The sequence below is a fragment of the Protobothrops mucrosquamatus genome, unplaced genomic scaffold (genome assembly GCF_001527695.2).
Source record: "Protobothrops mucrosquamatus isolate PMUCROS unplaced genomic scaffold, P.Mucros_1.0 scaffold575, whole genome shotgun sequence".
Lineage (NCBI taxonomy): Eukaryota > Metazoa > Chordata > Lepidosauria > Squamata > Viperidae > Protobothrops > Protobothrops mucrosquamatus.
Window position 1 is genome coordinate 45,537 of NW_015386877.1, and position 23,357 is coordinate 68,893.

General features: G+C 44.2%; 1 protein-coding gene across 1 annotated transcript; it reads left to right on the top strand.

The window, feature by feature from the left end:
* Positions 1–5,062: 5,062 nt before the first annotated feature.
* On the top strand, positions 5,063–22,685 carry LOC107288702 (myelin-associated glycoprotein-like). The gene is made up of 8 exons (XM_029284420.1): positions 5,063–5,105; positions 5,443–5,817; positions 7,590–7,883; positions 15,017–15,289; positions 18,357–18,647; positions 19,414–19,505; positions 20,795–20,971; positions 22,542–22,685. The coding sequence occupies exons 1-8, from the start codon at positions 5,063–5,065 to the stop codon at positions 22,683–22,685; spliced, it is 1,689 nt and encodes a 562-aa protein (XP_029140253.1).
* Positions 22,686–23,357: the final 672 nt, after the last annotated feature.

Genomic DNA, 23,357 nt, shown 5'->3' on the forward strand with positions numbered 1-23,357 from the left:
GTATTGTTTAATAATTAGGTTGTTAATTTGTTTATTATAGTGTTTAATTTTAATTTGTTTAAATTTTTGTTAAAAGGGAGTTAAAGCGCTTTATGGACTTGGTTATTTAAATAGTTGGTTAATGTTAGTTAGATTATGATTATTATATTTGTAACCCTGTGTTCAGCTCTGGGAAGTGGGGGAGAGGGAGGGGGGTTTTGGGGTGGGTATGGGGATTCATATTGTAATTTTTATAAAACTTTTAATAAAAAAAAAGCCTGTGCAACTGCCTAATTTTGAAACACCACAGTGGGAAAGCCCATTTTATAGAAGAGGTTTTTCTAATTTGCACGTGGTCGAGAGCACAATGCCTTTTCGAAAGCAATAGCTTTGTGCACAAAACCCAAAAGCTAAGAAAATATACATAGACTTTTACCTAGCTGGGGGGGGAGAACACTCCTGGAATAATGTCTGGCTTCAGGTGTGGAATCCCACAGATTGGAGAAGAAGATTTTCTTTTAAGCTTTGATGAACTTAGATGTAAGGCTGATATCTATCAACCATAGGTCTAAGAAAGAAAACTGCTGTTAGTAGCAAGGCTATACATTTGGTCTAAGTGTCACTGGAGGCATTTAATATGGTCAATATATTCTGTACAGGCTGGGTGCAGTCTCAGAATCCAGTTTCCTTAGCATGTTTGCAAAAGCTTGACAAATTCTGGAGAGTGCGAGTTGTTTCAGTCCTTGCAAGGTCTCCAGGCTTAGTAGAAATTGACACAGTATTGTCATGCTAAACCATGGCTTGTTTAACTATACCGTTTATTGATAAATCACCGTTGTTGGATTCTGGAGTCCAAACAACTCATATTGAACCTTAAAGCATTGAGAAAACTTATACTGTGAGGAAAAATGCTGGAAACGAACCTCTTTAAAGTGTCATTCTTCTGTTCTCACACTGTTGGCCTCTTGGGGAAAAAAATGTGGTTGTGTGACTGGCCACTTCTGTTACATTGGCTGAAATGATAAACTGTCCGAAAAATAGGGATGGAGAACGATAGGGGTACCAATCTGACCTTGGAAGTGTATGAATGTTGTAGAACAGTGAGCACCTGCTGTGGTTTATGTGTGCACATTGAGGAAGTTGTGTCAGAAGGATCTGATGAGATGGGGCTTCACACACACACACCCCTTTCTGTTCAGTTGTGTCCAATTCTCAGAGACTGCCTGGACAAGTGCCTGTAGTTTTCTTGGCAAGTTTTTTTCAGAAGTGCTTTGCCATTTCTTCCTTCCTAGGGCTGAGAGACAGGGACTGGCCCAAGGTCACCCATCTGGCTTCAGGAGATGGGGAGGCTGGGGAGATGCCACCTAGAATTTTATACAGCTAGAAGAAAATAGGAGGAGGAAAAATGAAAATCTACCATCTGATCAGGCTATAATTACTAAAATCTTAGAGTGTGCAGAAATGGATAGATTAATATTGGAGATGAAAGAAAAAGATGACTCAGTTTATTTTACAACTTGGGGAAAAAAATTATCAATGGTTAGAGACACGTTAGAATCTGAAAAGGACTTTATTTGTTTATGAATTGAATTTATTTGTTTATTAATTGTTAGCAATATGGCTATAGTTAAGCTTGTTTTAAAAATGGTTGAGTATGATATTTACTCATTTAATACTAGGCCTGTCATCCAACAAACAATTTTATACACTAACATGGATAGGAATAAAATAGGATTTAGGGGATAAGGGAAGGGGTGCAGGGGAAGGGAATGGTATGGGCATTACAAGGATAAAAAAGGAATGTATATATTTGAGTTATTTTATAACAATTTTTTTCTTTTTTCTTTTATCCTCTTCCTATCCTCTTCTGCAGATAGCTACAGCTGCCCAGTTTATGGTTTTACTTTTGATGTGTGTGTGTGTGTGTGTGTGTGTGTGTGTGTGTGTGTGTGTGAGAGAGAGAGAGAGAGAGAGAGAGAGAGAGAGAGAGAGAGAGAGAAATGAAAGAGCAAAGGTTTAGCTCTGGCGCTGCAAGCAATTTCCATGCACAACGATCATTAGCAAATTAACAATTGTGCTCAGAGCCTGGAGCTGAAACAAAATTTCACATGCATTTGAAATGTGCCACATTCGGAAGCCAAACCGTTGTTGCTGTTGTTTTGTTTGTTTGTTTTTAGGAAAGAGAGAAATGCCAAATGCCATGCTTAAAATTAGCACTAGGAACTGAATTTTGCCATCGACCTTTTCCCCGCAAACCAACATATCAAGGTTAGCACTACGGCAGTAAGATCACGAGCAAACCGATGAAGCAAACACAACTTACAAAATCATCAGCCAAAATTGGGGGTTATGTCATGGTCATCAACCTGTTTTTGGTGTGGCCATGTTTATCCAGGATGATACTTCAGTCCCCTTGTTTTAAACGGTGATGGTCAAAAGAGGTATGGATGATGTGGACTGAAATGACACATCAGGTCAATGTTCTCAGGCTAGAGGAGATGAAAAATCAGCTGAGTCTCAGTGGGAGAGGGAAACTTTAGCCCTGCAGTGCAGGCTGGAAGTTGGTGGCTATTTGTAGCAACTGAAAATAGAGACCTTTTCATAAGGTGAAGCTTTTTCTTCAGTAACACCTGTGATATACAGGTGAATGAGGGATATGCAGTGGATATGGCAGGAGACTAGACCAGGAGTAGGCAACCTTGGCTCTTTTATGACTTGTGGACTTCAACTCCCAGAATTCCTGAGCCAGCCATGCTGAGGGAAAAGGGAGAGGTTTCCATGCTGAGCCATGCTGGCCCAGGAATTCTGGGAGTTGAAGTCCACGAATCATAAAAGAGCCAAGGTTGCCTACCCCTGGACTAGACTATCACAGGAACTGAGAGGAAAGGAACTGCTACATATAAGTCTCTGCCTCTGAAATAAAAACCACACAAAACTCCCCCCCCCCAGATAAAAATGTAAAGTCAACTCAGCCTATTTTCTGGGCATACCTTCAGCGGAGTTTGGAAAAGGTCAGTAAGAGTTTTTCTGAGTGTGTACAAAGAATCCTCCATGTCTTTATAATAGCCCATCTCCTATTCTGAAAAGGTTGCAAATCACGTGCTGGATTTATAACTTGCAAGATCATTTGGGGGTGTTTGAGTCTAGCATGGTAGAGAAGTTTTTTAATGGGCTCCCATGTTTTGAAGAACAGGATCTGCAGAAGGTGACGTACAACCAAAACTCAAACTTTCCATCCCACAAAAAAACATGCATCTTCTGAGTTGAACTGATGAAATTGTCACAATGGCACAGCATTAGGCCAGTCCTTCAAGACAGGACAAGTCAAGAACCAAGAACTGCATGTTCTTGATGGCTGTAGGGTAGAATAACAGAAACTTGAGTTTCTGTTCTGTTAGAATTTCTTTCTATCACATATACCAAAGAAAACCAAGGTAGCGTTATTCTGAGTTTCTTTCTCACTCTTTCCTTTCCCCCAGACCAGCTGACCTTTCTTCCTCCCTTAACAGTTCATTGCTCCCTTCCCAAGACCAAGTCTGCAGTTTTTCACCCCCAGGTTAGACTCCTCATTACTCAGCTAGCAGCCTTAGCTAAAGGATAAAGTAGTCATTACTCATCAGGAGACTATTTCTAATGATTGTAGTCCATGTTTCATGCACAGGGGAGCAAATGACTTTTAAATACATGCAGGCCTCCTAATGAATCGCCACCAGTCCCTGTATAAACAAGTCCTTTGATTCAGATGGTGTGATCCCTTTGCACTGTCGCAATGGAAGGGGGAAGGTATCAGATGTGATCTTAGGTGGCCATATATCTCAGGATAGTTTAAATGGGCATCAATAGCGAGCCAATCAGTGCTGGAATTGGTCATCATTGTGGGAATAATTGTGTTTCAGAAAAGAAGTGTCAATGCTGCTAACATCGGATGTTTTTGCTTTGACAACAGTTGGAGATGCAACCATTTTCTTCTTATGTTTTACTCTTAGAGTTAGAGTTAGCTGATGCTGGGGGAGGAATGTGCATGAGAGTTTAGCTAGACGTAACAATACTGGACCTAGTGTGTGAACCAAGGTTATTGAAATAAGAGATGATAAGAATTGGCGGGCTGGAGAACTGGAGGGAAAGCCTGCATTTCAAACTAATTGGAGAATATGATTTATGACTGTTAATTGGAGGAGGGAATTGTGCTTTGAGACTATGTGCTCAGGGGAGGGGAATTCAATTTTTGGCTTCGATTATGTTAGTACCGACGCTATGCTTCTCAAATAAAGATTCTTTAAGGTAAACAATGCCTCGAAGTTCTTTGAAGAGTTTCATCTGTTGGAACCATGATATTAATTTTTCCCTTTCATCGGCCAGAAATTCCTAGCAGGATATCACCACTGGAACATGAGAGAGAAGTTAGTGGAAGTAAAACTTGCCTCAGCATTTTCACTGCTTGACCAAGTGGCTCCTTGATCACTTTTGCTTTCCATCAAAGAGGTTGAGTTGGGTTGGAGAAGAGGGATGGGGATAGTCTCTTGCCATTTCTTGCAAGAATCCTTTCTCCCAGTTTCATCAGATTAGAAGAACCTCTGCCAGGAGCTTGAGTATGGTGTTTCAACACTATCATATGTTTAAGCTTCAAAAGTGAAAGGAGGCCCTTTTTTTTAATACAGCAGAGATGATGGAGGCTTTCAACATGCTTGAATGGCAGAAATCCCACAGACAACACTTATTCTACCCAACCCCATCCTCCCTAAGTGAAGAGTTAGTCCTTCTGTTGGTGGTTCAAGCTTCATAGGCTATAACATTTTCAGACAGCGGAATTTTTTTTTCATCTATCACGATGTCTTTCAGAATGCATAGAATGTGGGTTTTTTTCCTCAGTATTTGGCCATGACCAACATTTAAAATAACCTTCTACTAAAGTCTCAACTTTGGTTTCTGATTCATCTCCTTCAGCTTTCCCACTCTTTCTCTTCCAATCAATTTTTCCATTGGAGAGTTTGATTGTGCATGACAGAGAAGACCAGAACAAGGAATTGCCGTTCCCCACCCTTGAGGCAATCTCCGGGTTGTAACTTCAAAGAGACTTTGCAACATGAAACCGTCCAGCCAACATCTGCCTCTGACATTCCTCCTAGGTAAGTTCTGTAATAAAGCATCAGGACAAAGTGCTCTTCTGGACAACGTAAGTGGCCATCATGTTTAGGTCCTGCTTGAAGGATTCCATAAGCAGTGAATTGACAATTCTGTCAACCAAATGGTGGACTAGATAGATGTTCCATCTGTTCCATCAGGATGCTTCCTTTAATGTGCATCTCACCTTCCCCAACTTCTCTAGAATCAGAAGAACTAGGGTTCATCACAGTTGGTTCCCTTCAGAGGGCGAGGGATGTTCTTCAAGGGCCAAGGGGTATCTTAGCTCCAGTTGAAACCCCTCTCCCTTTTTTTAACCTCCCCTCCCCAACTTTTCTCCAGTTCTCTTTGACAGCCCTGTCTCTGCAACCTGGAGCTCCACCCTGCCCAGCTCCATCCAAGCCCTAAAAGGATCCTGTGTGGTCATCCCATGTTCCTTCACCTTCCCAGATTCATGGGATTCTTGGGACAGCAGTGTGGTTTGGTACCAGTACCATTTCTGGAGCTACCCTGAAGTCTACAACAGCAGAACGCCAAGCAATGTCCTACCAGCCTACCAGGGACGAACGAAAGTAGTGGGCAATCTGCAAACGGGCAACTGTACTCTCAGCATCAATCCGGTAAAGATGGAGGATGCCATGAAATATTATGTCTGGATCAACCCTGGCTCGGTCAATCATCGATTCCATGATGTCACAGTCCAGGTAGAGGTAACAGGTTAGTGCATCTTTGTGCCAAGATCTCCTCTGAGGATGAACATCTTTTCCTGGTTAGGATGTTGCATAAATAGCTGGTTTCTACCCCTATTAATTTGAGGAATGGTGAGAAGCTGAGGCCAGAAAGACCTTTGCAGAAGTTCAACCTGTGTGCCAATTGCATTTGTTCCTGCCTTGGTCACTTTGCAGGTGGCTGTTGCAGTTTGCTGTATACCGAGCTGTTTGGGAAAACCACTCAAAAACTACAGCTAGTCCAAAACATGGCACTTCTAGCAACGATGGCCAAGCTTTGCTCTGCCCATGTAATACCCCTCTACATAAGCTATAGTGGTTGCCAGTTGGCTTCCAGATATGATTGAAGGTGATGTTTATTACCCATAAAGCCCTAGGGACATAGGGTTAGGTGGCTGAGGGACTATCTGCCGAATAGAATAGAGTAGAGTAGAGTAGAGTAGAGTAGAGTAGAGTAGAGTAGAAATATAGAATAGAATAGAATAGAATAGAATAGAATAGAATAGAATAGAATAGAATAGAATAGAATAGAATAGAATAGAATAGAATAGAGCTGGAAGGGATCTTGGAGGCCTTCTAGTCCAGCCCCCTACTCAAGCAGGAGAATCTATACTGTCTCAGACAGGTGAATGTCCAGTCTCTTCTTAAAAATCTCCAGTGATGAAGCACCCACGATTTCCGGGGATAAGCTGTTCCACTGGTTGATTGTCCTCACTGTCAGGAAGTTTCTCCTTAATTCCAGGTTTTTTCTCTCTTTGATCAGTTTCCAACCATTGTTACTCGTCCTTCCCTCTGGTGCTTTGGTGCCCCCCTCTGTCTTGTGGCACCCCTCAGATACTGGAATACTGCTATCATGTCTCCCCTATTTCTTCTTTTCTTTAGACTAGCCAAACCCAAGTCCTGCAGCTGTTCTTCCTATGTTTTAGTCTCCAGGCCTTTGATCATCTTAGTTGCTCTTCTCTGATTTTTTTTCCAAACTCTCAACATCTTTTTTGTGATATGGTGACCAAAATCGGCTGCATCTGCTCTACCAGAGTCGGTTTGCTTTGGGTCCCTTCAATTAAGCAATGTTGTTTTGTAAGACTAAGCTCTATTTAGCTATTTAGTTTTAAAGTATTTTTTCTTCTTCTCCCAGCTTCATATTTGCCATGAATCTATAATCTAGCTAGCACACTTCAGTCACAATATTGTTGCTGGTGTGATCAGGGGAGGAGCTACCAGCTCCAATTGTCCCCTTTAAGTTGTTGCAATTGTAATTCACCCCTCTCTTTCATAACCAAAACTGCATCCATGGTTATTTTAGCAGAGATTGCACGTCTGAAGCTTATTTTAAATTTCAGGTACTCTAAATGATATTTATTGTCTGAATCATTTTTATGTCTTTCATTAAAAAAAAAGAGAACTAAAACTAACAGGAATTTTAGCCCAATTTTCCATAGCAAAGCTTTTTCTTCATATAGGTAGTCCTCAACGTATGATTACGGCTGACACCAGACCATCTGTTGCTAAGTGGGGTGGTTGTTAAATGAGTCGCACCTGATTTTACAGTCTTGTTTTTTTTGCTATTTTAAGCAAATGGTGACCAGCAATGATCGAAAGGCGAAGGCTGGTTATAAGTCACTTTTTTCCACCCATGTTGTAACTTTGAATAGTTGCTAAACAAGTGGTCATAAGTCAGGAGTACCTGTAGTCATTCTGGCTAAATGATAAATGCCTCCATTTATCCTACAACTCATTTGCTCTCTTTGGATGCCTTCTCAGATGCCCCTAACCAGCTGGAGTTGAGTGATCTGGGACTAGTGACCGAAGGGGATCCCACCCAGGTGTCTTGTTCAGTCCTGCACACCTGTCCTTTGTCTCCACCTATCCTCACCTGGAATCTAGACGAAAGCAAGGCTATCACAACCCAAGAATATGTGACAGGTGGATCCTGGCGGACAGAATCGAGTTTTAACTACATCCCTTCCCACAAAGATCACGGCAGATTCTTGCAATGCACGGCAACCTTTCCAAACAAGCAACAGATTTACAGTGGGATCAACCTGAATGTTCAGTGTAAGTGTCCAATCACAGAAGTGGAATGGCACCTGACCTGGTCTGTTTTATTCTGAAATACCTGTCATGCTTATATCGGTATGTTTATTTTCCAGAAGCTTGGAAGCTCTAGTAGGGCTGGGGAATTCAAGAATTTGGTGTCTAAAACATTCATGGTGCCCATGCCAATGCTGTTGATTGGGTCTAACATCTGTTAGGTCTCCATGGAGGTTTTTAATCATCCAGGTCATGGTTGTCCCGAAGGTGCTTTTTCAAAAGGCAACTGGACTTCCTTTGTTTTTCCTTGAAGACATTTCATTTCTCATCCAAGAATCTTCTTCGGTTGTCGGATGAGAAGTGAAATGTCTTCAAGGAAAAACAAAGACAGTCCAGTCGCCTTTTGAAAAACCACCTTTGGGGGACAACATCTGTTAGGTTTCTCTTGGGAAAGGACAATCAGAATAAAGCTACAATGGGCAGTATCAACTATAATTGGGAAGATCTGCATCTTGTTTCCTCCTCCAGAGTTTTCTAGCTCCAACTCTGTTCCTTTTTTTCTAAAGTTTCAAGGAGATTGTCTCCTCCTGTTGATTGAAAGGGGGAGAGAAGAATCTCCCTCTGACATTTTGCTTGGAGGGATTTTTTTAATGCAGGATCCAACCTGGGTCAGTCACCGGAACTAGAAATTTTGTCTTCTGAGCTTTTGGATTCATGCTGGAGCCCATCCTAAGGGAACTTCTCTGTGTGCTTTGGGCTGTTCTGTGTGTGGTATTTATATGGTGGCTGCTGTGTATAGTTTTTTTAGATGTAGATTGGGGTGTGGGTGGCTGCCTATTAAGTTGCTGGCTGTTGTTTCCTTGTGCTGCCAAGCCATGCCTCCTAAGTACTTTATAAGCTTGGGGGGTAGATCAGCTCTCTTCTTGATTGATGGATTTTTTTTTTATTTCTTGGGGAGAAGCTCATCCCTCCCCTCCAAAACACACTTAGGAGAAGACATTGCTCCCCAATGATTGCAAACCCTGAATGAGTTTTTACAAAGGCTTCACCTCCATCTGCATGTTCCTTATTGATTCAGTAATATATAGGGCAGGGGTCTTCAAACTCGGCCCTTTTATGACCCATGGACTTCAACTCATCCCTCCCCTTCAAAATACACTTAGGAGAAGACATTGCTCCCCAATGATTGCAAACTCTGAATGAGTTTTTACAAAGGCTTCACCTCCATCTGCATGTTCCTTATTGATTCAGTAATATATAGGGCAGGGGTCTTCAAACTCGGCCCTTTTATGACCCATGGACTTCAACTCCCAGAATTCCTCAGGCAGGCACGCTGGCTGAGGACTTCTGGGAGTTGAAGTCCATGAGTCATAAAAGGGCCAAGTTTGAAGACCCCTGATATAGCGCAAAGCCAGTCAACTGAGAGCACACCACAACTCCCAACCAACTTCTTTATTGGCCAAACCAGCTGCATCTGCTCGGAGTTGAAGGTCCATCACCTTTGCAATGTGATGCCTTGGTAGACACTGAAGCCTATTTTTGGTCTGGGGAATAGGGAAAAGAGATGAAGAAGATGGCAGTGTTTGGAGGTGCGGTGAGCACAGTCTGAACAAACCTCCTTGCCTTCTGATTTTCTCTGTCAGATCTTCCCAAAAATGCAACTATCTTGATCATTGGGAATCCAAGGCTCAAAGAAGGAGACGATGCCACTCTGAGATGTCAGAGCCATGGAAACCCACCACCCATCACCTACCACTGGTTCTTTGGGCCAAAAAAGGCGCCACTGAAGGTAGCAGGTGGTGGACCAGAGCTGAAGCTGAAGGACATCAGGAGAGACTTGGAGCCCTACCATTGTGCGGCAGAAAATGATCTTGGCATGGGGGACGACTCGCCGCCTATTTACCTAACTGTGGAGTGTGAGAGGACCATTTCATGTTTTTTCTCTTTCAGGTCTTTTGTGTTTCCCATTTAACACCTTCTGAGAGCTTAGAAAAGGTGATCATTCAAGCTCCTCCCACTGGGTTGTCCGGTGCACCTTTTCTTTCAACAAAGTTATTTCCTACACCTTTAACCTTTACACTCAGATACTCACTAGTATAGTGTTGCTCAACCTTGGCCACTTTGAGAAGGATGGACTTCAGCTCCCAGAATTCCCCAGCCAGCAGGGCTGGCTGGGAAATTCTGGAAGTTGAAGTCCATGCATCTTACAGTGGCCAGGTTTGAGAAACACTGCAATAGCAGCATTTTCTGCCAACAAAGTTGACCCTCAAAAGCAAAGACTCTTTGAGCAGTTGCTGAAACTCCCACTACAACATTCTCTATCACAATTTAGGATGGCTGGACCTGCTGGGAATTGGAAGTTAGCAACATCAGGAGACCTTAAGGCAGGGGTCCTCAACCTTGGCAACTTTAAGACTTGTGGACTTCAACTCCCAGAATTCTGGGAATTGAAGTCCATAAGTCTTAAAGTTGCCAAGGTTGAGGACCCCTGCTAGTAAGCAATTCCCCTATGAGTACACATTTCCGACGATATTTAATGCTGGTCCAAGGACGATCAACTATTTGTGCTTGGAGGAGCAGTTGAATCAGCTGGTTTAGGAGGTGACAAGGCAGAACTCTGTGCTCTGAAAAGCATTCCACCAATCAGGTGGAGATTGGAAAGTGGGCAGCAAGCCAAGTTAGTTTTTATTTGGTTTTTGCTACCTAGTTCGTGTGCCAAATCCAATTTGTAAAACCGCAGATCACCACTAGATGGAAACAAAGGGAGATAGTAAAAAAAAAAAACCTCTACTCTTTACTACCATCTAGTGGTCTTGTAGAGATTTGGAGCCCTGATCTGGTTACCCTAAGCCAGGGATAGGCCACCTTGGCTCTTTTATGACTCGTGGACTTCAACTCCCAGAATTCCTGAGCCAGCATGGCTTAGCATGGAAACCTCTCCCTTTCCCCTCAGCATGGCTGGCTCAAGAATTCTGGGAGTTGAAGTCCACGAGTCATAAAAGAGCCAAGGTTGCCGACCCCTGCCCTAAGCTCTACTAAACACTTTTCTGTAGACGTTGGTACGTATTCCATTCTTTTTTCTCCCTGTCTGCTGCTCTTCTTCGCTTAGTAGTGGTAACAGGGATAATAAAAGCACTGTGTTAGCAACATTTCAGGTGTCACCGCACTGTGCCTCAAGCCCTGTGATTTTATATATATGTTGTGATGTTGTATGCATGCTCCAAAATCTTATATATATAAGGTGGGGCTGATAGTGGGCAAAGGTTTGTGTAGTCTGGCCTCTGGCGCCCCCCTATGGACACTGATGCTCATGCTAAGATAGGCTACATTTTTTGAGCTAACTAGATCTAAATCTGCTTACTTTTTTTTTTTTTGAGAATGCTCAAAATTAGCTCGGTGCTGCCACCTACTGTGGCAAGAGGCAACATGGCTTTTTATGTAAAAGCAGTAGAATTAAAGGCATATTTCACCATGTTGGAGAGGTGTATACTCTGAATCAAATGAATTCCACGTTTATTAACCTTTAATATACAGTAAAAAAAACAAACACCAGCCAATGCATAACACAGTCTGGGATACAAGTGAGGAAAATGCTAGGGGGTGGAAGATGCTGAGGATTTCACAGGGAAAGCGTCTCACAGGCTGATAACCTATTTCCTGACACATTTTTAATTGACAGTCTATTTTGCACCCATGATTAATGAAGGCTCAATATGCTCAATATAAAAGCGTTGCAAACCCTACGCTTGACATAAACATGCCAACATGTTATCTATGTGGATGCCGTTTCCGGAAGTCCATTCTGGGCCTGGGCAACAAAAAATTAGCTACCGGTTCTGCCAAAGTGGTGCGAACTGCCTGAATCCTACCACAGGGAGAGGAGGGAGGGAGGGAGGGAGGAAGGAAGGAAGGAAGGAAGGAAGGAAGGAAGGAAGGAAGGAAGGAATCAAATAGGTGAAAAACTGGTTCTCTGTGTGGATGCCGCTTCCGGAAGTCCATTCTGGGCCTGGGCAACAAAAAATTAGCTACCGGTTCTGCCAAAGTGGTGCGAACTGCCTGAATCCTACCACAGGGAGAGGAGGGAGGGAGAAAGGAAGGAAGGAAGGAAGGAAGGAAGGAAGGAAGGAAGGATTCAAATAGGTGAACAACCGGTTCTCTGTGTGGATGCTGCTTCCGGAGGTCCGTTCTGGGCCTGGGCAACCAAAAATTAGCTACCGGTTCTGCTTAGGGACCATTCAAAGTTCTGGTAGATTTATCTGGGGGGGTGGGTGTTGAAATTCCATTATCACGTACCACACCACACTTCAAGCACTAGGCAACCAGGCTGCACTTATAGCCGTTAGCAGCATCCCGCAGCCACGTGACTGCATTTTATGACAGTTCTGCCAAAACCTGGCCTTTACTTGTAGGCTTGTTTTGGCAAAAAATGGCCCATAACAAACCATGGGCTTGCTTTAATGACCACAGTTTTCGCTTAACGGCCACAATGTTCACTGAACAACTGCTACAAAAAGGTTGTAAAATCTCTTTTTTTTAAAAAAAAAAAAATCCTTCATAAAGTTTGGGCCACAAACTTGCTTTTTGTGCCTAATCTGTGGTGTGCCCTGTAGGGCAATTTGAGAAAGCTACCACAACAGGATAGCTTGGAAATTGTTTGGAGCAACGTGTCAAATCCAGGGGACAGACATCACCAGCCTAGCCTGATGCTTTCTCCTTTCTTTGCAACCATTCCTTCTATGTATGTATTTATTTATTTATTTTTAAGACAAGCCAGTGATTTGGCCTGAAAGCAACTGTACTGTCTCAAGAACTGAAGAGATTATCACCTGTTACTGTGTGGCAGAGGGAAACCCCCCTCCGAGAATTGAATGGAATCTTCTAAACCAGACCATTCCTGGAGATTTCAATAGCTCCGAACTGCAAGCAGACTTGAACGCTTGGGAACAAACCATTGTTGGCATTCTGAGGGTGCCCGGATCTAACTTTACCCAGATATCCTGCAAGGCCACCAATCAGCATGGGACCAGCTACATCACCTTGCCCACCATCAAGGCAGGTAAGGCTAAGGAAAGTTAAATCAGAGATACCTGTGGAGATGGTGGAGATGGGCTAGAAAGCAATGGGCCACAGTTTCCCTACTGTTCCAAAGAAAACTCTATGGACATATAAGTGAACAGCCTGAGGAGTATAGCGGTTAAGATGTTGGACTAGGACAGGGGTAGGCAACCTTGGCTCTTTTATGACTCGTGGAGCCAGGAGTTGAAGTCCACGAGTCATAAAAGAGCCAAGGTTACCTACCCCTGGACTAGGAGCAAGGAGAGACAACTCCTCTGTCTGTCTGTCTGTCTGTCTGTCTGTCTCTCTCTCTCTCTCTCTCTCTCTCTCTCAATAAAGGCACACATGTACCGTAATTGAGAAAAGAAGGACTAGTTCCATATTTGGAAAATATTCATAATTGACTTCACAAAGATAGAGCCGTGTTTCTCAACCTTAGCAACTTTAAGACTTCAACTCCCAGAATTCCTCAGCTAGCATGCTGGGCGTCGAAGATCACAGGTCTTAAAGTTGCCAACATTGAGAAACACTGGATTAGAGGATCTGCCACATGGTGCTGGTGGTGCTGGGGGCTCTACCAACAAGCCGGCAGTCCAACCCACTGCCAAAGGCTACCCACTGTAGCCTAGATATGCACTCATGGGAAAAGATTTGCAAACTGGATTCCTGGTTTTTTAAGTATGTCTGGCTCAAACTGGCTGTTCACTGCTTCTTTGCCCATGTCTCTCTTTTTGCAGGGAACCTCACCCTTTTGCTCATTGGATTGGGGGGAGCTGCTGCAGGGCTGGTCCTCTTCACCTTGCTGGGAATTTTGGTTTACAAAGTGACAGTAAGCAGGTAAGACACATAAAGGATCGGTCAGATCTGCCGATGAAGATTCTCAATCCTTCAGGCAAAGGTGTCTGAAGGGTGAATCACGGCAACCGGAGCAATTTTTGTTAGTTGAGACGTTTCGCTGCTCATCCGAGCAGCTTCCTCAGTTAAAGTAAGTTAGTTAGTCAGAGAGTCATTGGAAGATACCAACTCCTATCAACCAAACTCAGGGGTTTCCTCCTCCAAATCAGTCAGTTCCAACTATAGTCATGCAGCTTTGGGGAGGTGTCCTCACCATCGTCATACCAACCATCGCCATACCAAAATAACAGTCAAGGAGCAGATTGTATGGCCCTTTAGGCTTTATGGGCCAGAGCTTTCCACAGCAACTGATGCTTTCATCAAAATGACAAAAGTAGCGTCATCCTGTAGCATAATTAGCTCCACACTATTGTCAAGAAAGCCTCTCCCCTTTCATGGTGATGATTCAGTTGTGTCTGACTCTTGGGAATTATATGGGCCAGGTCTCTCCACGTCCTCAAATCTTGCAGTACTCCTTTGAGTTGTTCTATGCTCCGGCTGGTGTCCAGCTTTGATGGTGTCCAGCCACTCTATTCTTGGATGGCCTGGTTCCCTTTTACCGCTAACTCTTCCAAACATAATTGCTTTCTCCAGTGAATTCCCCTGCCTGCCTGTGTGTGATGTCATGCCACAGGTGCACAAATGNTATATAGGGCAGGGGTCTTCAAACTCGGCCCTTTTATGACCCATGAACTTCAACTCATCCCTCCCCTCCAAAATACACTTAGGAGAAGACATTGCTCCCCAATGATTGCAAACCCTGAATGAGTTTTTACAAAGGCTTCACCTCCATCTGCATGTTCCTTATTGATTCAGTAATATATAGGGCAGGGGTCTTCAAACTCGGCCCTTTTATGACCCATGGACTTCAACTCCCAGAATTCCTCAGGCAGGCACGCTGGCTGAGGACTTCTGGGAGTTGAAGTCCATGAGTCATAAAAGGGACAAGTTTGAAGACCCCTGATATAGCGCAAAGCCAGTCAACTGAGAGCACACCACAACTCCCAACCAACTTCTTTATTGGCCAAACCAGCTGCATCTGCTCGGAGTTGAAGGTCCACCACCTTTGCAATGTGATGCCTTGGTAGACACTGAAGCCTATTTTTGGTCTGGGGAATAGGGAAAAGAGATGAAGAAGATGGCAGTGTTTGGAGGTGCGGTGAGCACAGTCTGAACAAACCTCCTTGCCTTCTGATTTTCTCTGTCAGATCTTCCCAAAAATGCAACTATCTTGATCATTGGGAATCCAAGGCTCAAAGAAGGAGACGATGCCACTCTGAGATGTCAGAGCCATGGAAACCCACCACCCATCACCTACCACTGGTTCTTTGGGCCAAAAAAGGCGCCACTGAAGGTAGCAGGTGGTGGACCAGAGGTGAAGCTGAAGGACATCAGGAGAGACTTGGAGCCCTACCATTGTGCGGCAGAAAATGATCTTGGCATGGGGGACGACTCGCCGCCTATTTACCTAACTGTGGAGTGTGAGAGGACCATTTCATGTTTTTTTCTCTTTCAGGTCTTTTGTGTTTCCCATTTAACACCTGAGAGCTTAGAAAAGGTGATCATTCAAGCTCCTCCCACTGGGTTGTCCGGTGCACCTTTTCTTTCAACAAAGTTATTTCCTACACCTTTAACCTTTACACTCAGATACTCACTAGTATAGTGTTGCTCAACCTTGGCCACTTTGAGAAGGATGGACTTCAGCTCCCAGAATTCCCCAGCCAGCAGGGCTGGCTGGGAAATTCTGGAAGTTGAAGTCCATGCATCTTACAGTGGCCAGGTTTGAGAAACACTGCAATAGCAGCATTTTCTGCCAACAAAGTTGACCCTCAAAAGCAAAGAATCTTTGAGCAGTTGCTGAAACTCCCACTCCAACATTCTCTATCACAATTTAGGATGGCTGGACCTGCTGGGAATTGGAAGTTAGCAACATCAGGAGACCTTAAGGCAGGGGTCCTCAACCTTGGCAACTTTAAGACTTGTGGACTTCAACTCCCAGAATTCTGGGAATTGAAGTCCATAAGTCTTAAAGTTGCCAAGGTTGAGGACCCCTGCTAGTAAGCAATTCCCCTATGAGTACACATTCCCGACGATATTTAATGCTGGTCCAAGGACGATCAACCATTTGTGCTTGGAGGAGCAGTTGAATCAGCTGGTTTAGGAGGTGACAAGGCAGAACTCTGTACTCTGAAAAGCATTGGCTATTCCAACAAGCGGGACTGGCCTAGGGCAATTTTTAAGAGGGGTTTTTAGAGGGGTTTTTAATTACATTTTAATCAGACAATTTAAATATTTCATTTTAATTAATTTTAATTTTGAAATTGTTAGTGGTGTTTTTAATCGATTGTCAGCCGCCCTGAGTCCGCAAGGAGAAGGGCGGGATATAAATTCGAATAATAAATAAATAAATAAATAAATAAATTCCACCAATCAGGTGGAGATTGGAAAGTGGGCAGCAAGGCAAGTTAGTTTTTATTTGGTTTTTGCTACCTAGTTCGTGTGCCAAATCCAATTTGTAAAACCGCAGATCACCACTAGATGGAAACAAAGGGAGATAGTAAAAAAAAAAACCTCTACTCTTTACTACCATCTAGTGGTCTTGTAGAGATTTGGAGCCCTGATCTGGTTACCCTAAGCCAGGGGTAGGCCACCTTGGCTCTTTTATGACTCGTGGACTTCAACTCCCAGAATTCCTGAGCCAGCATGGCTCAGCATGGAAACCTCTCCCTTTCCCCTCAGCATGGCTGGCTCAAGAATTCTGGGAGTTGAAGTCCACGAGTCATAAAAGAGCCAAGGTTGCCGACCCCTGCCCTAAGCTCTACTAAACACTTTTCTGTAGACGTTGGTACATATTCCATTCCTTTTTCTCCCTGTCTGCTGCTCTTCTTCTCTTAGTAGTGGTAACGGGGGATAATAAAAGCACTGTGTTAGCAACATTTCAGGTGTCACCGCACTGTGCCTCAAGCCCTGTGATTTTATATATATGTTGTGATGTTGTATGCATGCTCCAAAATCTTACATATATAAGGTGGGGCTGGTAGTGGGCAAAGGTTTGTGTAGTCTGGCCTCTGGCGCCCCCCTATGGACACTGATGCTCATGCTAAGATAGGCTACATTTTTTGAGCTAACTAGATCTAAATCTGCTTACTTTTTTTTTTTTTGAGAATGCTCAAAATTGGCTCGGTGCTGCCACCTACTGTGGCAAGAGGCAACATGGCTTTTTATGTAAAAGCAGTAGAATTAAAGGCATATTTCACCATGTTGGAGAGGTGTATACTCTGAATCAAATGAATTCCACGTTTATTAACCTTTAATATACAGTAAAAAAAAAAAAAAACCAGCCAATGCATAACACAGTCTGGGATACAAGTGAGGAAAATGCTAGGGGGTGGAAGATGCTGAGGATTTCACAGGGAAAGCGTCTCACAGGCTGATAACCTATTTCCATTTTTAATTGACAGTCTATTTTGCACCCATGATTAATGAAGGCTCAATATGCTCAATATAAAAGCTTTGCAAACCCTACGCTTGACATAAACATGCCAACATATTTTCTATGTGGATGCCGTTTCCGGAAGTCCATTCTGGGCCTGGGCAACAAAAAATTAGCTACCGGTTCTGCCAAAGTGGTAGGAACTGCTTGAATCCTACCACAGGGAGGGAGGGAGGGAGGAAGGAAGGAAGGAAGGAAGGAAGGAAGGAAGGAAGGAAGGAAGGAAGGAAGGAAGGAAGGAAGGAAGGAAGGAATCAAATAGGTGAACAACCGGTTCTCCATGTGGATGCTGCTTCCGGAAGTCCATTCTGGGCCGGGGCAATAAAAAATTAGCTACCGGTTCTGCCAAAGTGGTGCGAACTGCCTGAATCCTACCACAGGGAGGGAGGGAGGGAGGGAGGGAGAAAGGAAGGAAGGAAGGAAGGATTCAAATAGGTGAACAACCGGTTCTCTGTGTGGATGTTGCTTCCGGAGGTCCGTTCTGGGCCTGGGCAACCAAAAATTAGCTACCGGTTCTGCTTAGGGACCATTCAAAGTTCTGGTGGATGTATCTGGGGGAGGGGGTGTTGAAATTCCATTATCACGTACCACACCACACTTCAAGCACTAGGCAACCAGGCTGCACTTATAGCCGTTAGCAGCATCCCGCAGCCACGTGACTGCATTTTATGACAGTTTTGCCAAAACCTGGCCTTTACTTGTAGGCTTGTTTTGGCAAAAATGGCCCATAGCAAACCATGGGCTTGCTTTAATGACCACAGTTTTCGCTTAACGGCCACAATGTTCACTGAACAACTGCTACAAAAAGGTTGTAAAATCTCTTTTTTTTTAAAAAAAAAAAATCCTTCATAAAGTTTGGGCCACAAACTTGCTTTTTGTGCCTAATCTGTGGTGTGCCCTGTAGGGCAATTTGAGAAAGCTACCACAACAGGATAGCTTGGAAATTGTTTGGAGCAACGTGTCAAATCCAGGGGACAGACATCACCAGCCTAGCCTGATGCTTTCTCCTTTCTTTGCAACCATTCCTTCTATGTATGTATTTATTTATTTTTAAGACAAGCCAGTGATTTGGCCTGAAAGCAACTGTACTGTCTCAAGAACTGAAGAGATTATCACCTGTTACTGTGTGGCAGAGGGAAACCCCCCTCCGAGAATTGAATGGAATCTTCTAAACCAGACCATTCCTGGAGATTTCAATAGCTCCGAACTGCAAGCAGACTTGAGCGCTTGGGAACAAACCATTGTTGGCATTCTGAGGGTGCCCGGATCTAACTTTACCCAGATATCCTGCAAGGCCACCAATCAGCATGGGACCAGCTACATCACCTTGCCCACCATCAAGGCAGGTAAGGCTAAGGAAAGTTAAATCAGAGATACCTGTGGAGATGGTGGAGATGGGCTAGAAAGCAATGGGCCACAGTTTCCCTACTGTTCCAAAGAAAACTCTATGGACATATAAGTGAACAGCCTGAGGAGTATAGCGGTTAAGATGTTGGACTAGGACAGGGGTAGGCAACCTTGGCTCTTTTATGACTTGTGGACTTCAACTCCCAGAATTCCTGAGCCAGGAGTTGAAGTCCACGAGTCATAAAAGAGCCAAGGTTGCCTACCCCTGGACTAGGAGCAAGGAGAGACAACTACTCTGTCTGTCTGTCTGTCTGTCTGTCTGTCTGTCTGTCTCTCTCTCTCTCTCTCTCTCTCTCTGTCAATAAAGGCACACATGTACCATAATAGAGAAAAGAAGGACTAGTTCCATATTTGGAAAATACTCATAATTGACTTCACAAAGATAGAGCCGTGTTTCTCAACCTTAGCAACTTTAAGACTTCAACTCCCAGAATTCCTCAGCTAGCATGCTGGGCGTCGAAGATCACAGGTCTTAAAGTTGCCAACATTGAGAAACACTGGACTAGAGGATCTGCCACATGGTGCTGGTGGTGCTGGGGGCTCTACCAACAAGCCGGCAGTCCAACCCACTGCCAAAGGCTACCCACTGTAGCCTAGATATGCACTCATGGGAAAAGTTTTGCAAACTGGATTCCTGGTTTTTTAAGTATGTCTGGCTCAAACTGGCTGTTGACTGCTTCTTTGCCCGTGTCTCTCTTTTTGCAGGGAACCTCACCCTTTTGCTCATTGGATTGGGGGGAGCTGCTGCAGGGCTGGTCCTCTTCACCTTGCTGGGAATTTTGGTTTACAAAGTGACAGTAAGCAGGTAAGAAGCATAAAGGATCGGTCAGATCTGCCGATAAAGATTCTCAATCCTTCAGTCAAAGGTGTCTGAAGGTTGAATCACGGCAACTGGACCAATTTTTGTTAGTTGAGACATTTCCCTGCTCATCCGAGCAGCTTCCTCAGTTAAAGTAAGTTAGTTAGTCAGAGAGTCATTGGAAGATACCAACTCCTATCAACCAAACTCAGGGGTTTCCTCCTCCAAATCAGTCAGTTCCAACTATAGTCATGCAGCTTTGGGGAGGTGTCCTCACCATCGTCATACCAACCATCACCATACCAAAATAACAGTCAAGGAGCAGATTTTATGGCCCTTTAGGCTTTATGGGCCAGAGCTTTCCACAGCAACTGATGCTTTCATCAAAATGACAAAAGTAGCGTCATCCTGTAGCATAATTAGCTCCACACTATTGTCAAGAAAGCCTCTCCCCTTTCATGGTGATGATTCAGTTGTGTCTGACTCTTGGGAATTATATGGGCCAGGTCTCCACGTCCTCAAATCTTGCAGTACTCCTTTGAGTTGTTCTATGCTCCGGCTGGTGTCCAGCTTTGATGGTGTCCAGCCACTCTATTCTTGGATGGCCTGGTTCCCTTTTACCGCTAACTCTTCCAAACATAATTGCTTTCTCCAGTGAATTCCCCTGCCTGCCTGTGTGTGATGTCATGCCACAGGTGCACAAATGACAGAGCTGCTTTCATCATTCGCCCCACCCTGGCATGGCTCCCCTGAGGATGCCTCTGAGCTGGGTGATGCTATGAAGATGGCATTCAAGGAGAGAGCCCAACTTAGAACTAAGGAGAAATGTCCTAATAGTTAGAATAATTAATCAGTGGAACAACTTGCCTTCAGGAGTTGTGGGTACTCCAACACTGGAGGTTTTTTAAGAAGAGACTGGACAACCATTTGTCTGAAATGGTATGGGGTTTCCTGCTTGAGCAGGGGGCTGGACTAGAAGCCCTCCAAGGTCCCTTCCAACTCTGTTATTCTGTTGTGTTACAAGATGCTATAACTCACTAATGGGGAAATGGTCTCAATCAAACTAACCAAACGTTGCTTTGGATATATCTAGCGTGTGCCTTCAAATTTTAAGATAATTTTCGAAAAGCTGATCAATCTTTTCAGGGGTCTTTGCTCCTATATTTTTTACTACTGATGCACTCAGAAATGCTTTGCCTGCCATATTTTTCCTTCGTTGTCTTTTTATCTTATTCCCCGGTGGTAATTTCCTTCTTTTATTTTTATGATATTTCTTTGGCCAGTCAGAAAAAGAAGAAGAAACAAGGGGAGAAAGAAGAGGAACAAGAGGAAAACCCCAGGCTACATGGCAACGGAGAAGAAATGATTTACCTTAACACAAAAAAGCCATCTGAAGATAAGGAGGAGGAGCAACTCAACATGGGCAACAAACCCAATGTTCCAGGAAGCCAAGCTGCTGATAATGTATGAAGCAACCTGGGGGCACCTGAGAATAGCAGCATCTTCTGTGAAACAAGGGCTTACATAACACTTGCTAGATGCATGGGGAACCTCTGACCCACTTCTAAATATTTCTGAACTACAAGTCCCAACCAACAAGTCCAACCAACACAGCCATAGGTTAGAGTTTCAGGGAGGTATAATCCAACAATATCTAGGTCAGTGGTGGCGAACCTATGGCACGGGTGCCAGAGGCGGCACTCAGAGCCCTCTCTGTGGGCACATGCGCCGTCGCCCCAGTCCTAGGCCTTCAGCTGGTTTTTATAAAACCTTTTCGCTTAGGCCTCCGCCGCTGTGTGCAAAAAAAAAAAAAGGTTCAATCAATCAGTCAATTTCAACTTCTCACAGGGAAAAAAACGATCTTGCAAAGTTGGAATTGATTTATTGAACTTTTTAGTCCCACCCAGTCTGCCGTCACCACCGCAGCCATGCTCACCCAATGGGCCACGCCCTTCCAATGGGCCACGCCCAGCCAATGGGCCACGCCCAGCCAATGGGCCACACCCACCCGGCACCTGACAATGCATAAGTGGGTTTTGGGTTGCAATTTGGGCACTCGGTCTCTAAAAGGTTCGCCATCACTGATCTAGGTGGTCATGGATTCTCCTGGAAAATCCCTATCCACATCTATTAAGTTCACCCAATGCTATCCAGATACATGGACTTTCAGTTTCCAGAACCCCAAGACAGCATAGCCAGTGATGAATGATGGTTTGAGTTGTAGTTCAGCAACGTCTGCAAGGATTCAGGTTGCCAACTCTTGCTGAATTAATCGTCCCCATCCTTTTTCTTCATGCAGGCCAGTGTTTTTCAAACTTGGGAACATGAAGATGTGCGGGCTTCAACTCCCAGAATTCTGCTAAACGTGCGAGGGAGGGAGATGGGCAGTTCTTAAATATGACAAAGTAAATAAATAAATGTGGGGAATTAAAGTTCACACATCTTAATGTGGCCACTTTTGAAAAACACTTATGCAGACTATTACATCATCATCAAAACATAATCTGAGATAGCAACCCGGTGCTCTTAGACAGGATCTGGTGCACAGATCCTCCTAGATGACATTTGTGAAAACCTAAAATTAAATCAAAAGTATGCCAACAGTCTAAAGAGATTTGTTAACCTGACAATGTGTCACCCAAATCGTTTGTTCTGTTTGGGCATCTGCTTCATGGACCAACCCTGGTATTGTCACAAATGATGGTTTGGAACTATTAGGTTTTACATCTAAGTTGTACGGTAATAATATTTACTCAAAGAATAAATGTTGGCTAGTCCCTCTTCCACAGGAGTCTGGTACAAACAGGAACTATTCAAAAATGAGGAAAGGTTTGCATCATGTCACAACATCATGATGCGAACCTTGGTCTTTCACATTGGGGTCCAAGTCTTGCTGTTTATTTCATAATTTGCCATCATTCCCTCCTGCAGACCCTTCCAGATAGTGTAAGGCCCTTAAAACATAAAGTTTAACTATTTTTATTAAGTCGTTTGAACTCAAGTCTTTCCTCTGGTTTCTTCTACATTTTTAAAGGAATTAAGCACCAGCAAGGCCTATGAGAATATGGAGATGCCAGAAGATTATGAGAATATATCAACAGAAAGGACCACTGGATATTTTGGGATAAGCGACTGGCACTTTCCTTTTGGCTCTGATCAACTCTACTCCAACATCTGATCCAACATGGGCAAAAGATCTTGAGCGCTCCTGTGTAACAAGTGCTAGATGCACGGGGTGGGTGGGGGGACCTCTGACCCTTTTACAAATACCTCTGAACTACAACTCCCAGCAGTCTAGCCAACATGGCCATAGGTTAGAGTTGCAGGGAGGTATAATCCAGCAACTTCTAGATCAGGGGTGTCAAACTCAATTTCATTGAGGGCCGCATCAGCATTGTGGTTGCCCTTGGGGGGCCGGATGGGTAGGGCCTACTGGGTGGGTGCGGCCTACTGGGTTGGCATGGCCAGCTCTACATCATTCTCATCAAGGGTGCCTGTGGGGGCCTGGGCGGGAGTGGGACAGATCTGAGGATATCTGGCAGAAGGGGGTGGGACCAGGGCAGAGCCCATCAAACCAGATATATAAAGTAGGCGAGGGCCATTTGCTGGCCACTTCCAGGCAATGGTCCATTTCTTCATTCCTCACAAAGGGTGGCACCTCCCCAGCATGCACCCAGGGGGCGAGGCCGACACGGCAGGGGCTGGTTCCTCGCTGTTTCCAGACGGCCTTGTGGAGCTAAGACTGAATGCATTTAAGCATAGATGGCCACCACAAAATTGTACATTGGCTCCCGGCCGGCCTGGGCCAGGGCCAAGGCAGCGGGGGCTGTTCCCTCACTGTTTCCAGGAT